Below are 15531 nucleotides of genomic sequence, written 5' to 3' on the forward strand. Positions count from 1 at the left end.
ACTCCCCTTTTGTAAGCATGAAAATGCTAGAAAAATACACAAGAAGTTAATGATAGTGGTGAGGCTCTGTGTGTGCATGTTTATGTGCGTGGATGGTGTGTGTGTGTGTGTGTGTGTGTGTGTGTGTCTCGGAAGGTGCCTGGTGATGGGCACTGGTTTAATAGAGAATAGAATGGGTGGAATAGGTGGGTGTGATGATTACACTGAGCCTGTCATCTTATCAGTCAGCAGGTGGATCAGGAGTTTAAGGCTAGCCTTGTGATAGGAAACTTCGTTAATTAATACAAAGACAAAAGCTGGGCATGGTGTCACGTACCTATGACCCCAGCACTCGGGGAGCACAGACAGATGGATCTTTGAGTTCAAGGCTAAAATGGTTTACAGGGCAAGTTCCAGGACAGCCAGGGCTCCACAGTGACACAGAGAAACCCTGCCTCAAAAACAAACAAGCAAGCGAAAACGAAACGAAATGAAAAGCAAAAGTAAAGGATGAAAATTAGGGCATAATGTATTTTTTTGAGAATTTCAGTGGTTTTTGTTGTTGTAGCTGTCGTCCCCCACGCCCCCAGACAGGGTTTTTCTGTGTAGCTCTGGCTGTCCTGGAACTCTCTGTGTACATCAGGCTGGCCTTGATCTCACAAAAATTTACCTACCTCTGCCTCCCAAGTGTTAGGATTAAAGGCGAGTGCCACCACCGCCCGGCTGTGTTCAGTGTGTTTTGATCATATTCACTCCCTGACCACTCCCTCCAGCTTTTTCTCTCCACTTCCTTTTTTCTTTCTTTTTTTTTTTTGGTGGGTCGCATGCAGGAGCCAGCACACTCACAAGCCCTGGATTGTTTTCCTTCTATAAAAGAAGCTCCCATCCATGCAGGAAGTTGTTCACTCTGCTAGCCAGCCTGCTGCAGGCCTTGCTGGCTGTCCCTCCTTCTCTGGTCACTCTCTTCATATACAACTCCATGTGTATGCTGCATGCATATGTCCATGAGCTGCTCTTTGCCTCAGCTGATCCCCTTTGAGCCCTAATCTAGTTTTTGCCCACCCCCCGTAAAGAACACAGGATGGGTACAGGAGACACCCCCACCTCAACCCCCCACCCCAAGCCCCGCCTCTCCCACCCGCATCCCCCATCTCTTCTACACACACACCCTCCACCCCCACGTTGACTAATCAGGGCTGGGCTCTGGGACTGTGAAGTTCCTAGAAAGGAAGCCTCCAAGCCACGCCTGCATTAAAGACTGAACAGCTGGTTTCGCTGATTAGCATGTCTTAGATGGAAAGAGTCACAATGTGGCCAGTCTGTAGTCAAGTTATCTTTAGTGCTTTCAATAGGCATTCACTGCCCACCCGTGTCTGACCTAACATCCTTGTGACTGTCGTGTGAAACTTGTGAGAATGTAGTAAGTACCTAACAGACCACTGGCATTCATCGACTCAAAGCTAAGAATGTCATGAGATAGCATCTGAGGCCTACAACAGAGATTTCTGCATATGGTCTGTAGCCTGTCTACCTCGATTTATGACTTTTTCCTAACAGCTATAAAACTCAATGGAACTGTTGGAGACAGTCTCACTGCACAGCTCAAGAGGTTGGCTTCAAACACAGCTGGCTGGATCATGGTATTCAAAGGGACCCATTGTCCATGTTCCTGGGCCATGGGCAACTCATTCCTCTTTGAGGTGAGCACTGGGTTTTTGTGTTGACAGGGATGTTAAGACCCTGAATTCCCTGAGTGTGGCGCACGCCTTTAATCCCAGCACTCGGGAAGCAGAGGCAGGTGAATCTCTGTGAGTTCAGGTCAGCCTGCTCGACAGAGCGAGATCCAAGCCAGTGAGGCCTATAAAGAGAATCCCCGTCTCAAACAAAACAAAAATATCCTGAACTCAGAACTGGAAAGGCTGTTCAGTGCGTTAAGATGTCTGCTGTGAACTTGAGTTCAATCCTGCTTTAAAAGCTGGGACCCATATGATGGAAGGAGAGAACAGTCACCCACAAATTGTCCTCTGACCTTCATAAGTGTGATGAGGCATAGCTCAACCTCCCGATGTCCATAAAATAAATAAATAAATGTAGAGAAGGCGGAAGGAAGACCCTAGATCCCCACCCCCACCCCACCCCACCCCCCGTCTTTACTCACTGACTCTCATCCTGCCTGGGGCTTAGTGGCAACCATGGCTCCTTCTCTCGTCCCAGTTCTGTGGTGTGACTGGCTCAAGGCTCTCCCCAGAGACTCCTGGGGTGCCTGCAGTTCTGGAAGGAAGCTGACACAGCTGTTACCCCTTCCTGAGCCAGTGACACTGTTTCCATGACACCTGTCACAGCACAATGCCTGTGGCTTCTACTTGTGGCCTTTCCTCAGATGGTGACATCTGAATTCTGTCCATCTCTTGAGAGTCAGGGTGAGCATAGCCGAGCCCTGCTCAGGAGGGGGTCCGGCATAGCTGTACCCCCTGCTGGGGAGGGGCCAGCACAGCACGGCAGCAGGCAGCCTGCAGAGTTTTCCCATAGGAGTTTCTGGCAATTCGCCGACTTGGAGCCATTTCAGGAGCTGCCCAGGGTCCTCGAAAGGCTTTCAAGCCCCTTCCGTATCCTATAAAGCCTAGGAAAATCACTTCCCTCCATAGGGCCCCCTTGATACGTGGGGCTGTCTGAGGTCAGAGGCACGTGGCTAGTTGATCTAATACATTTTTTCCCTAGACGTTTTAATTGGTCACCGGCTAATTTCAATTTTGTGTTTTCTCCTTTGGAATCAATATTGTTGTTTGGATCTCAAGCATCTGTGGTTTTGTTTTGGTTGTGTTGTTATTTGTTTATTTGATGCAGCGTTTCACTATGTAACCCCGGCTGGCCTGGAACTTGCTATATAGACCAGTCCAGCTTCAAACTCACAGTGATCCACCTGCCTCTACCTCCTTACCTCCAGAGCACTAGGACAAAAGGCATGTGCCACTATGCTTTGACTAAGCATCTGCTTTTATTTCTTCTTATTATGGCACTGGATTAAGATGAAGGCCTCGTTCATGCTAGGCAAGGGCTCTACTTCTTTGGTACATCGAAACCAGGTCTCAAGCATCTTTTCTTTTTTTTGAAATGGCTCTCTTATACACTCTGGCCTTGAACTCACTGTGTGTCAGAGAATGATCTTGAACTTGGGCCTCCTGCCTCCACCTACCAAGTGCTGGAATTATAGGTGTGGGTGACCACCTTTTCAGTTATAATTGGAATTTTTATAAACTATGGTTTTTTTTTTAAACTCGTGTGTGTGTGTGTGTGTGTGTGTGTGTGTGTGTGTGTGTGTGTGTCTATGTATGCAGGGTATACAGTGTGCACATGCCACAGCTTGTGTGTAGAGGTCAGAGGGCAACTTTAAGAAGTTGGTTTTGGGGGCTGGAGACATGGCTCTTCCAAAGGACCTGGGTTCAATTCCCAGCACCCACATGGCATCTCACAAATGTCTGTAACTCAAGTTCCAGTGGATCTGACTCCCTCACACAGACATACACTCAGGCCAAGTACCAACACACATAACATTAAATGAATAAATAAATATTACTTTTAAAAAAAGAAGTTGGTTTTCTCCTTCCATCATGAGGGTCTTGGGAGTCAAACTCAGGTACTAAGGCCTGCCAGCAAGCAGGGTCATCTTACTGGCCCTCTAAACTGTGTTTTACCCAGTGCATCTCTTGATGAGACTGCCTGGCCACTGGCTTTTCTTCATTGGGCAAGATCTGCCCAGCTGGCCAGAGCCCATAAAACCCTGAGTGCTAGTTCATCTCTTTTCTGGGCAGCTGCAGGAGCCTTCAGGAGCCGTCTTTGGGTGGCATTCATCTTTGGGTGGATGTTTGCAGGGATTCCTTCTTCGCTTGGCAGAATCAAGGAATGTTTGCTGGATCCCTTCATCTGTGTAGAATGCTGGAATGGGGCCTAAGTTCCTGCCTGCATTCAACCCTGGGGATATTTGAAGCGTCACAGTCACTGTTCTATGGCTCCGAGAGACACCATAAGCAAGGCAACTCATATCAAAGAAAGCATTTAATTGGGGTCTTGGTTACAGTTTCAGGTTAGTCCATTATCGTCATGGCGGGGAGCATGTTGGCATGACGGTGGACATAGTGCTGGAGGAGGAGCTGAGAGTTCTACATCCAGACCGGCAGGCATGGGCTTTTGATTTAACCAAGTACGGTCTCTAGAGGAAAGAGCTCTATGAAATAAAACTCATTCTGAGTGCAGGAACCAAAGGTTGTAAATAAAGTTGTATTGGCACACACTCATGCACATTTGTTACCTATACATTCTGTGGCAGTTTTAGCTGAACTGAGTGGTTGGGACAGAGATTATATGGTTTGTAAAACCAAAGCGTTTATTCTCTGCTCTACGAAGTTTGTCCCACAAGCTCTGGTTTGGGGGGGGTGGGGGTGGATACCACCTGAGAATGTAGTTCTACCGTTTGGATTTTGTTGTTTTTATTTCGGGTTATCACAGCAGACTCTGTTGAACTCAGACCATTCACTCATTCATTCAGCCAATGTTTACCAAGCATTCAGGGTGTGCTAAGTGCTTTCCTAGGCACTAGGGGGCAAGGATGAAACAGACTCATGGAGCGGAACCACAGATTAACCCAGTTCATGGAAAATTGGCAGTGTGAGCTCATGCAGGTTCCGTAACCTCTCTGCACTTCAGTTCCTCCTCTGTAAACGAGGGGGACAGAAAGTGCTTTCCTCAAGCTATTGTTAGATAGATTAAGCAAGGAGCTCATTATTCATCGGATTCTTTCCTGCTCATCTTTGGTTTCTCCATATAGCCCTGGCTGTCCTGGAGCTTGGTGTGTTTGCTCTGTAGACCTGGCCTGGGACCCACAGAGCTCCTCCTCTGGCTCTTCCTCCCAAGCGCTGGGATTAAAAGCGTGTTCTACCATGTGCTGCTTATTTTTCTTTCTTTTTTCTTTTTTCTTTTTTTCTTTTCTTTTCTTTTTTTTTTTTTTTTTTTTTTGAGACAGGGTTTCTCTGTGTAGCTTTAGTGCCTGTCCTGGATCTCGCTCTGTAGACCAGGCTGGCCTCGAACTCACAGAGATCCACCTGCCTCTACCTCCCGAGTGCTAGGGTTAAAGGCATTGCACTGCTGCCTGGCCTCAGGGTTTCATGTCGTCCTTCCTGGTATTGAATTCATTATGTAGCTGAGGATAACCTCGAACTTCTGATCCTCTTTCATCCACCTCTCTAATGCTGGGATTATAGCGTGCGCTGCTGCAGCCTACTGTGAGTTCTCATTTACAGGCTCAGACACTGCTGTCTCAGAGAGTACATCCTAAATGTGTAGCACTCCCAGGTGCCTGGAGTTACCCTGCCTAGGGGTTTCTGTCCATTTTTGAAGTGTTTGAAGTGCTCTGTCAGGCAATGGCTTTTCAATAAGCCACAGCCCAGCCCCTACACAGGAGGATTTGCTCAGGGCTTCGTTCAGTTGGTGAAAGCCACTCCACTAACGTTAGTCAGAAAGGGGTTTAACGGTGGGACACAGACACTTACAGAACCACGAGGAAGACAGGAAGTGGGTCATGGCCAAACTACCGTGGTCTCTGCTATCACCACGGCCGAGGCCCTGTCACCAACACCCTCCAAACTGGGGACCAGAGAGTGGACAGTCAGTCTCGTGCCTCTCCCATCTGCCAGGATTGGCTAGTCAGCTGCTACAGCCACAGGAAGAAGAGGCCTCTGAAGATCTCACTGACAGGGCCTCATTTGCATGGCAGCCTGGACTCAGATACGGAGGCAGAAGGATTGCTGAGTTCATGACCAACCTGAGCTACATAGTGAGTTCTAGGAAAGCCTGGGCTACAGAGCGAGACTGTGTATCAAGATCCAGAATAACAGAAGGATTTCATTCACATTCTTGCTGCAGGGGAGTCAGGTACACCACGGGAAACTTTTGAGTCTCCTCTAGTGGAGGAGAAAAGAATGGAGTTTGAGAGCATTCATTCAAGAACTCCTGGGCCCAAGGGATGGCTGAGGGGATAAAGGCACCTGCTGCTGCCAAGCCTGAGGACTTTGAGTTTGATTCCCTGGACCTACATAACAGAAGGAGGGAACCAATCCTACATGCTCTCTGCGGCCCCCCCCCACGGGGGGGGGGAGAGAGAGAGAGAGAGAGAGAGAGAGAGAGAGAGAGAGAGAGAGAGATAGTGTTACAACATAACTAGAATCCAGCACTTCAATTCTGAGACATTGCCTGGTGAAAAAGGTATTTGAACTGGGTCTTAGTGGATGAGGGGGGAAGGGGACATAGTGTTCCAAGCACCATAAGAGGAATATTAAGGGCGGTGAAGGACTGGTTCCCAGGTGTCTGCTGTCACCTGTTCCTTCTGCCAGAGCAATTGTATCTTCCTCTTTGGAGAGCCACACTTTCTATTTATCAGCCATGTGCTTCCTGTGAAGTTGACAGGGCCCTCCAGCCTGGGCACCTGACAAGGTCTGGCCAATCAGCACACACTGCTTCATTAGTGAGTGATTGGTTCAGGAAGAGATGTGTGACATTTCACAGAAACAGCTCTGCCTTTGGGCCTTGGGAGATGGCTCAGCAGTTAAGAGCACACGCTGCCTTTGCAGAAGACCCAGGTCCAGTTCCCAGCACCCATATGGTGGCTCACAGCTACCTGTAACTCCAGTTCCCAGAGGATTCAACATCCTCTCCTGACCTCCATGGACACTGCACAGATGTGACATACAGACATACATGCAGGCAAAACACCCATACACATGAAATAAAATTTCTTAAATATTTGAAAAGTTACATTTATTTTTATTGTGTGTGTGTGCACATGTGCCATGATAAGACAGTGCCGATCTGAGGACAACTTGCAGGAATCCTTTTTCTTTTCTTTTTCTTTTTTTTCTTTTCTTCTTCTTTTTTTTTTTTTTTTTTTTGAGACAGAGTTTCTCTGTGTAGCTTTGGAGCCTTTCCTGGAACTCACTCTGTAGCCCAGGCTGGCCTCGAACTCCCGAGTGCTGGGATTGAAGGTGTGCGCCACCACAGCCCAGCTCGGGAATCAGTTCTATGCATCCACCAAGCAGGACCTGAATGTCCTTACCAGCTGTTCTGTGTCTCTGGCCCAAGGACCAGAAGTTCAAGGTCACCCTCTACTGCAGAGTTTCAGGCCAGCTGGGGCTACATGAGACCATTTCAACAGTGCTCCCCTTACACCCTAAACAAACAAGAGGGTTTTGTTATTTTTTTATTTTTGTATTTGTGTGTGCTCGAATGGCGTGTGTATGTATGTATGTGTGTGGCTATGTGCATTATGTGTGTGTTCCTTACTGTATGTATGCATGTGGGTATCTGTGTGTCCATGCATGTATGTGTGCATGTGTGTGTTCATCCGTGTGTGTGTGTGTGTGTGTGTGTGTGTGTGTGTGTGTATGTGCCCAAGCGCTGTGCACACTGAGCTAGCTGGCTTGTGAGCTTCTAAGGATTCTTCTGTCTTTGCCTCCCATCTTCCCACAGGAGCACTGGCATTACAGACAGACACTTGGGCTATGCATCCAGCTTTTATGTGGTTTCTAGGGAGTCAAGCACAGGTCCCTGTTACCCATGGATTGCCCTTCCTAACCTTGTTGTTCATTTTTGAAACGGCTTTGTTATGTAGCCCTGGCTGGTCTTGAACTTGTGCTAATCCCCTTGCTTCTGGACTGCCGGTAACTCCAGCTTCAGAAGGATCTGATTTCCTCTTCTGGCCTCAGCAGGCACCTGCACTCCTGAGCACATACCATCCCCCTCCACATACACATAATTAGAATTAAATAAATCTTTTAAAACGGGAATGAAGAAGTGTAGCATAGTCCTGATCAGTTAGGACAGACCAGGCTGTGCTGAGGTAAACAACAGCCCCGGGACTGGCCTCCATTTCTGAAGTGCTGGGATTATAGGCTGGTGCCACCCTGAGGATTTACCAGTTCTCAAAGCTGCTGGCCTAAGTGCTAAGCTTCCTTTTCACTTTTGAGTTTCATTTCTGTTGAAAGGGGTGACTGACCACAGGGAACCTCCCAGCCAACTAAATTCAGTGTACATGGGCTGGAGGAAGCACTCAGTGGCTGGACCTGGTGTGTCCTTAGACGCATTGGTTTTCTCTGCCTTCAGAAGTTGGAATTGAGGTAGTCCCGCCCAGAGATGCTATCTCACTCCTAAATGTTTATTTATTGTGCAATGGCCTCAGGGGAGGCATCTGGAATCTTCCCAGGAGTTTAAGGGAAGAACAGGGCACCTTGCTACTTGTGATTTTTTTTTTCTTTGATATGGGGTCTCATGTAGCCCATGTTGCCCTTGAATTCTCTATATTAAGACTAGCAGGGGCTGGAGAGATGGTTCAGCAGTTAAGAGCACTGGCTGCTCTTCCAGAGGACCTGGGTTCAATTCCCAGCACCCACATGGCAGCTCACAACTGCTTATAACTCCAGTTCCAGGGGATCTGACACCCTCACACCCATGTACATAAAAATAAATTTAAACAAATCATTTTTAAAAAAGGACAGGAATGGTTCAAATTGCTTAAGTATTGATTACAGGCTGAACACTTTACAGAGACCCTGTCATGAACTCTCATAGCAGAACTTCAGCATGGAGGAACCGGGAAGGTAGGGCTTTACAGAGAAACAGAGATCAGAGGCGTAGCAACTCCTCAGGATGAAAGAGGAAAAAAAAAGAAGAGTCTGGACTAGATGTCTTTAGGATCCTGTTGAGCCATAGCTAGGGCCTTTACCATACCAGATGCTTCATCCAGAAAAACCCTTCTCACCCCCTGCAGACCCACTCTGTGTGTTTCAGTTTAACTTTATAACATTTACTTACTTATTTTGTGTGTGCATGTACTGGTGTTCACGTGTGGAAGTCAGCCTAACGTGTCACCATGACTGGTTCCCTCTCACTGAGGGTTCTGAGGAATTCTGCCTGAGCTCACACACTTCAGATGGAGCCTGCTCTGAGACTTCAAGAACTAGCCATCTGTTTCCTCTGGTCCTGGCAGGTGCCCTGACTACATCTGCTGCTCCTTTGGGTACCGGACTCTGAGTTATGTGCACAGACACAGCAGAAAATGGAACAAAATCCCTGTCCTTGTGGAGCTCTGACCTGGGAAACCAAAAGGAATACACAAGATAGGAAAGCCAGGGCGCAGAGGAGGAACACGTGACAGTGCAGACCGAGCAGTCGGGGTGGCAGGCCACTTCTGATTTGCGTCCTTGCTGCACAGCCTGGATGACTTGCTTCTCTTTGCAGAAACTTCCTTTTTCTCATTTGTACAATCGGGACAAAAAAAAGCCACTACCTTAGGACTTGGAGCAGGTTAATGGATAAGAGGCCCTGTCTCTCAGTGTCAACACTGACACTTGTCACCATTGTTCTGTCCTGTAGGATGTGACCTTGTTTGGATCTCTCCTTCCTTCCTGGCATTTTATCCATGCCGGCGTTGGATTCATTCTGCCGGCGATTTAGCCTCTTCTTCCTTTCGGGCTTTCACATCTGTTGTTCTCCTTGGTGGGCCTTCTCTTTCTCACTCTTTTGTGTCCATGCTACCTACAGAGGGGGAGGCCTTTTTGGACTAGTGCAGACGGCATCCAAAACATTCTCATGTTCAGTTGTCTTCATATCTCTTATCATCACCTGCTATTATCGATTTCTTTTTTCTCCTCCGCATGAATGCAGGTTCCTAGAAGACAGATTTTTTATCTTTTTTGCCCCTTGGAGCATCCCCAGCCCCAGGAACCATAACTGGCACTTTATCCTAAATGGTGACTGGAATGAATGGATGAAGGAGGGCGAACACCAGTGCCCCGGCCTCTGCATCCTTGCTCTCCTGCGGCAGCGGGCTACCTGGTCATTCAGACTCCGTCCAGCACCCCTCGGCCCTCGCGCTGGGTGCTTGCGCCCGGAACCAACTCGTACTAGCAAGACGCTTCCTGCCAGCATGGGCGGCGGCCGCGCGAGGGTCTTGCGGCTAGAGTGCAAGCGCGCGCGGTCCCCCGCCCGCCCCGCCCCCACATTCAGGCCCCGCCTCCATCCCCGCCCCACGCCTGTCGGCCCCGCCCAGCCCCGCCCCTTGCACCAGGCCACACCCTTCTCTCCTCCCCGTCAGGCCTCAGGCCCAGTTTCCGCCGAAATGCTGCTTAGGCTCGCGGCTACGTCCTTATTCCTCAGACCCCGCCCTTATCCCCCTCCCCATCAGACCTCAGGCCGGGTCTCTGCCGGTGTGCTCCTCAGGCTCGCGGCGGCGCCCTTAGCATCAGGCCCCGCCCTCGTCCCGCCCCCACCCTAGGCCACGCCCTACTCCGGTCCCCGTCAGGCCTGCCTCAGGCCTGGTTCCCCCATCGGCTCCTCAGGCTGCGGGCCTTGCCCCCGCCCACCCCCGGCACCAGACCCCGCCCCTCCCACCAGGCCCCGCCCCTCCTGCCCCGCCCCCGCCGCTGCGCTCCTCTGGCCGCCGGCCCCCTCCCGCCTCATGTGGCCCGGCCCGCGGCGGCCGGCGGCTGAAAGCGGCGAGGCGGCGGCGCGCGAAGCCCGGAAGGCGGCGGCCGAGGCCCAGGCGGCGGACCGGAGCGGCGGGAGCGGGGCCCGGGCCGGCCCTCGAGCGGCCGCCGGCTCAGCATGCGCGCCCGCCGGGGGCTGCTGCGGCTGCCGCGCCGCTCGCTGCTCGCCGCGCTCTTCTTCTTCTCGCTGTCGTCTTCGCTGCTCTACTTCGTCTATGTGGCGCCCGGCATAGGTAGGAAGGCGACCCCGCGGCCGCCCCACGCCCCTTCCCGCCGCGGCCCGCGCCGCCGCCCCGGCCGGCCCCGCGCTCCGTGACTCGCCGTTTCCTGCCGCGCCGCCCCGCAGCTTGCCCGCACGCGCGGCCTCCTCCCTGACGCAGCCGCCCGCGCCCCCCGCGGCCGCGCGTTGCCGCTGCCCAGACCCGGCGGGGCTGCGGGCTGCGCGCCCCTTTCCCCTCCCCCTCCGCCTTCCCCGAGCCCGCTGCTTGCCCGCTGCTCGCCCGCGGCTCCTCGTAGCGGACCGGACCTGCTCTGGGGACCGATGGGAAGTTTGAATTGGCCCTGGAGGAGGTGCTGTGACAGGGGCCTTGGGGAAAACGGTGCCAGGTGGAAGGGAGGGGGCGCGCAGAGAAGAAACGGAATGGGTAGCGATTCTCCTCCCAGGCCCGCCCTGTAGAGGGGGAGATGGCCTGGGGAGGAAAACCAGCCCTTCCCGGAACAGAAGGGAAGCTGATGGGAAGGCAGAGAGGCAGCGTGAGGGTTAAGGGCAGAGGACACTGAGGTCAGATGTCCTGTATGACCTTGGGCCCTCAGCTTCTCTCCTCTGTAAAATGGGGGCACGAATCCCAGCCTCACCAGGTTTTAAAGAGTGGAGGTCCATAAATGCCCTTTGAAGCTTTTATCTCCATAGCGGACGCCCAGAGTCTTCGAAATAAATAAATAAAAACCTGCTGTTACAGGTAGTTTGGGGGACAGAAGGACAAAGGTTTAAGGAATGCGACTTGTCTGCCTTAGTGTGGTCTTGGAGTTCTGGAGAAAACTTCAGCCCATGGTGAAAAATGAGAAGATGCTGTTGGGGGTGGGGCCGATTGCGAGAATTCTGGATGGTTGAGATGGGTGCCGCTGTGGGGAAGTGCCTTTGAGATCGTAGTAGTAAATGCTGCTATTCCCTGTTGACCTGGCAACTCTGAACTGGCAGAGAAATTTCCAGAGAGAGAGAGTGGGAGGTTCTCCCCTGATTATTCTTTTAAAGCTTGTTTCACTTGATGGTTAAATGTTGGTGTTGCATACTGTCAGCCTCATCTGGGAAGCTGGAAGAGCCAACATGAGATTGTCCTGACTGACTTGGTGAGCAGCCACCCCACTAGGGATGTATAATTATTGTGGCTTGTTAAGCTTGCTAAGTAAAAGGACAGGAATTCTGGCTGCACAAGAATAGATAACTAATTAGTGGAATTAATTGAGAAGAGAGCTCATTAGCGAATAGGACATTAGATTCTCATAAAAATGGGTGTAAATTGATGGGTTTAAACCTAGAGGCATCTCCCAGCCAGATCTTCGTTTTTACCTTTTGTGAAAGTGACAGGTGTTTCTGGTCTGTGTCTTTATATCCCCTGTATCTCCATGGTGATCACCTTTTGATAAGGGTAGAAGCCAGACTCTCCAACAGAAATTAAACTTACAGACTTCATATTTCTCAATAGTAGATTTTAGGTCAGTGAATCCCCTGTATTACCACCATGCTTAGGATCCCAAATCCTGTGTCACTGCAAGATGAAACACTTGGGATTTCATTAGTAACTTCTTAGAAGTATGGGAGCAGATCTATTGTGGATTCAGAGTGTGTTGGTAGAGAATAGGAACAGCTGGGCTGGGATGTGGCTGGGTGGTAGAGGACCATCTAGCATTGTGCAAGGTCCTGGGTTTGATACCTAGCACTGCAAACGAGAAGAAGAGATGGGGAGAATCAGTAAAAAGGAGGAATCTTAGGAGTCACATAACCACAGTTACATTTAGCTATTTGGCTGTTTTATTTATCTTGCCTTTTAGAAAAAGATTTATGTTTTATGTGTATGGATGTCTTGTTTGCATGTATGGCTGTGCACCACATGCATGCAATGCTTTTGAAGACCAGAAGAGGGCATCGGATCCCCGGAACTGAAGTTACCAGATGGTTACAGTTACAGCCACCATGTGGATGCTAGCAACCAAACCTGGTTCCTGCCCAAGAGCAGCAAGTGCTGTTCGTTGCTGAGCCATCTCACCAGCCCCTTCCATGCCCTCCTTGTTAATGAACTTCAGTTTTCAAATGTCTAGCTTTCAACTGTGCTGTGGTGAATCTTTCCCAAAGGGTGAGGCAGTCTAGAGAACGCAAGGGTTTATGAGCCTTTGGATATAAAAACCTTATTTGAGATGGTTATAAAAATGATCTTAAGTTGTCTATTGTGGTACATGCCTTTAATTCCAGCACTTAGGAGGCTGAAGCAAGAGGATATCACTGAGTTTGAGGTCAGCCTTGTCTACATAGTGAGACAATAGTGAGTTCCAGGACAGCCGGGACTACATAGACCTTGTCTCAGAAACTTAAAAAAAAAAGAGAGAGAGCTTAGAGGCTTGGAGAGATAGCTTAGTGATTACAAGCACTGGTTGTTCCAGAGGACCTGAGTTCAATTCCCAGTCGATACATGGCAGCTCACAACTATTGTAACTCTGATTCTAGGAGATCTATCACCCTCTTTTGGCCTCTGAAGGCACTAGGTATGCACATGTATAGTGCACAGACATGCATGTAGGCAAAATACCCATACACATACAAAAGATTAATTTATTTTTTATTTTGAGACAGGGTCTCTGTATAGGCCAGACTGTCCCAGAACCCAACAGACATCTGCCTGTCTCTACCTCCTGAGTGCTGTGATTAAAAGCGTGTGCCACTATATCAAGCCACCTAAAGAACATAAAGTTGAACCATATGAAATTTTATCTTGTAGGCAGGGTATCGACCATAGTTCAATCTAGTACATTTCCAAATAGTGACAGGTCTGTTTTTCTGGTACTTGGAAAGTGGCAGACCTGAACTTCCTCCCAGATATCCCTCTCACCCTGCACCCTCCCAGTCATTGCTTTTGACTCACTTTATAGTCCTTATGACCATGTGCTCCAGGGCTAAGAGACATCACTACTCCCAGAGTATATCACAACTTAGTGAGACTCTATATCCCAAAACAAACTGGAAACTGGAGAAATGGCTCAGCAGTAAGAGCATTTGCTGCCCTTCCAGAGGACCTGATTTTTGACTCCCAGCACCCACATGGGGAGGCTCACAACTGCTTGTAACATTCTTTAGGGGATCTCAAGTCCTCTTCTGACCTAAGGTACCTTCACGTGTATAGCACATGCATGCATGAACACACACAGATACACATCTGCACATAAATAAAAAGGATAAATACATTTTTAAAAAGCCTGAGGCTAGAATTCAGCATTAGAGTTTTCACTTAGCATGTGTGAGGTCTTGGCTTCGATCCCCATTTGGGCAGCTGAGAGTTGAAAAAGAAGAGAAAGGGAGAGGTATTCAAGACGTGAGCTCCCCTTCCTTGAAGCCCTTCTTCACAGCTTGAGGAACGCTTCTTTCTTATCACCTTTACCTGCAGTGTTGACATACCCTCTTTTCTGGAGGAAACTTTGATCTTATTTATGACCCTCTGACTAGAGGAATTTCAGAGCTCAGAGTACTTCCAGCCCGGCAGGTCCTTTAAAGGAGAATGGACTTGAGCTACTAATAGAAGCAGATACAAAGTGCTGGTCTGAAAACATCTTAATAACTTTATGGTCCCTTCATTTGACAGGAGGGTAGAGCCACTGACCTCTGCCAGTCATTACAACAGGAACCCTTGAGAGAGATGCTGCATGCAGTTAAGGCTAACTGAGCACTCTACTGAAATTGTACTGTTTGAAGTTGTGTTTTGCCATTTCAACCAATTTTTCTCTGCTTTGACGGCTGAAGAAAGGAAGTGGGTAATGGTTTTCCCGTTTGGTCTGCTCATTCCCAGGGATAGTTTGATTGTGGCTAGGGTTTGAGAGACAAGAAAGAACCAGTTGTTCAGATCCCTCCTGATTTGACCAAATAACTTTGAGGAAGTCATTTGGTTTTGGTTTCTCTCATTTGGGGTGTGTGTGTGTGTGTGTGTGTGTGAATTGAGGGCTCAGTGAGTGAATCATGACCTGAGTTTGATCCCATGTTGTAGAAGGAGCTCTGGCTTTTATAATCTCCCCATGGCATATAATAAATAAATAAGTAAATAAATGTAATAAAAATTAGGGGGATCAAGACAGGACAGGGTTTTACTCACTGTAGCTTAGGCAAGCCTTGAACTTTCAATTCTTCTGCCTATGCTCCTTGAGTATCTGGGATTACAGGCCTTTGTGTTAAAAAAAAATATGCTTTGCTGGGTGGTGGTGGCACAAGTCAGCACTCAGGAGGCAGAGGCAGGTGGATCTCTGTGAGTTCGAGTCCAGCCTGGTCTACAAAGCGAGTTCCAGAATAGTCAGGGCTACACAGAAAAACCCTGTCTCCAAAACCAAAACAAACAAAAATTATATCTTAATCAAGCTAATGAATGATTTAGTATATGGAACGCTGGTAGTTTGTTGACATTCTAAAAAAATATTGGATTCTAAAAAAAATGATTATAGAAAAAGTACATGTTTTACATAATCAAATAGAGTTTTTTCTAATAAGCTGTTCAGATTTGTTCAGAAATGTTCAGATTTCCTTCACTCTGTTATGGCAGGGAAACCTTTTGTTGTCACTGTCTTCAAAATGCCCTCTGAATGTCTCCGCTTCACACACGGGTTCCTGGAGGAGATACAGTGGGGTATATGGACTATTTTGCTTTAGAAAATTAAGCACCTTCTCCTATTAAGACTCTTTCCCCCTCAGTGTTCCTTCTTTTCCAACTCAGACTCACAAGATTGTGATTTTTGGTTGATTTTTTTTTTTTTTTTTTTTTTTTTTTTTTTT

At 48.8% G+C, this 15531-nt stretch overlaps 1 protein-coding gene and 1 long non-coding RNA gene across 3 annotated transcripts in view; one reads left to right on the forward strand and one right to left on the reverse strand.

The window, feature by feature from the left end:
• Positions 1-6769: 6769 nt before the first annotated feature.
• LOC143273064 (uncharacterized) lies at positions 6770-10282 on the reverse strand. Its single transcript, XR_013050933.1, has 2 exons — positions 10210-10282; positions 6770-9691 (listed from the first exon to the last, which is right to left on the reverse strand). It is a non-coding gene; the product is annotated as an uncharacterized LOC143273064 (long non-coding RNA).
• Positions 10283-10531: 249 nt separating this feature from the next.
• The window catches only part of B4galt5 (beta-1,4-galactosyltransferase 5), a 56715-nt gene continuing 51715 nt past the window's right edge, over positions 10532-15531 (forward strand). The window contains exon 1 of one of the 2 annotated variants that reach the window (XM_076571131.1): positions 10532-10741. In XM_076571131.1, the coding sequence (XP_076427246.1) occupies positions 10627-10741 (115 nt within the window). In that variant the 5' untranslated portion in view covers positions 10532-10626. Of the gene's footprint in view, positions 10742-10987; positions 11079-15531 lie in introns of those variants that run through there. The other variant, XM_006993538.4, reaches the window with a different exon arrangement.

Source organism: Peromyscus maniculatus, chromosome 4 (assembly GCF_049852395.1).
Source record: "Peromyscus maniculatus bairdii isolate BWxNUB_F1_BW_parent chromosome 4, HU_Pman_BW_mat_3.1, whole genome shotgun sequence".
In the NCBI taxonomy this organism is placed as follows: domain Eukaryota; kingdom Metazoa; phylum Chordata; class Mammalia; order Rodentia; family Cricetidae; genus Peromyscus; species Peromyscus maniculatus.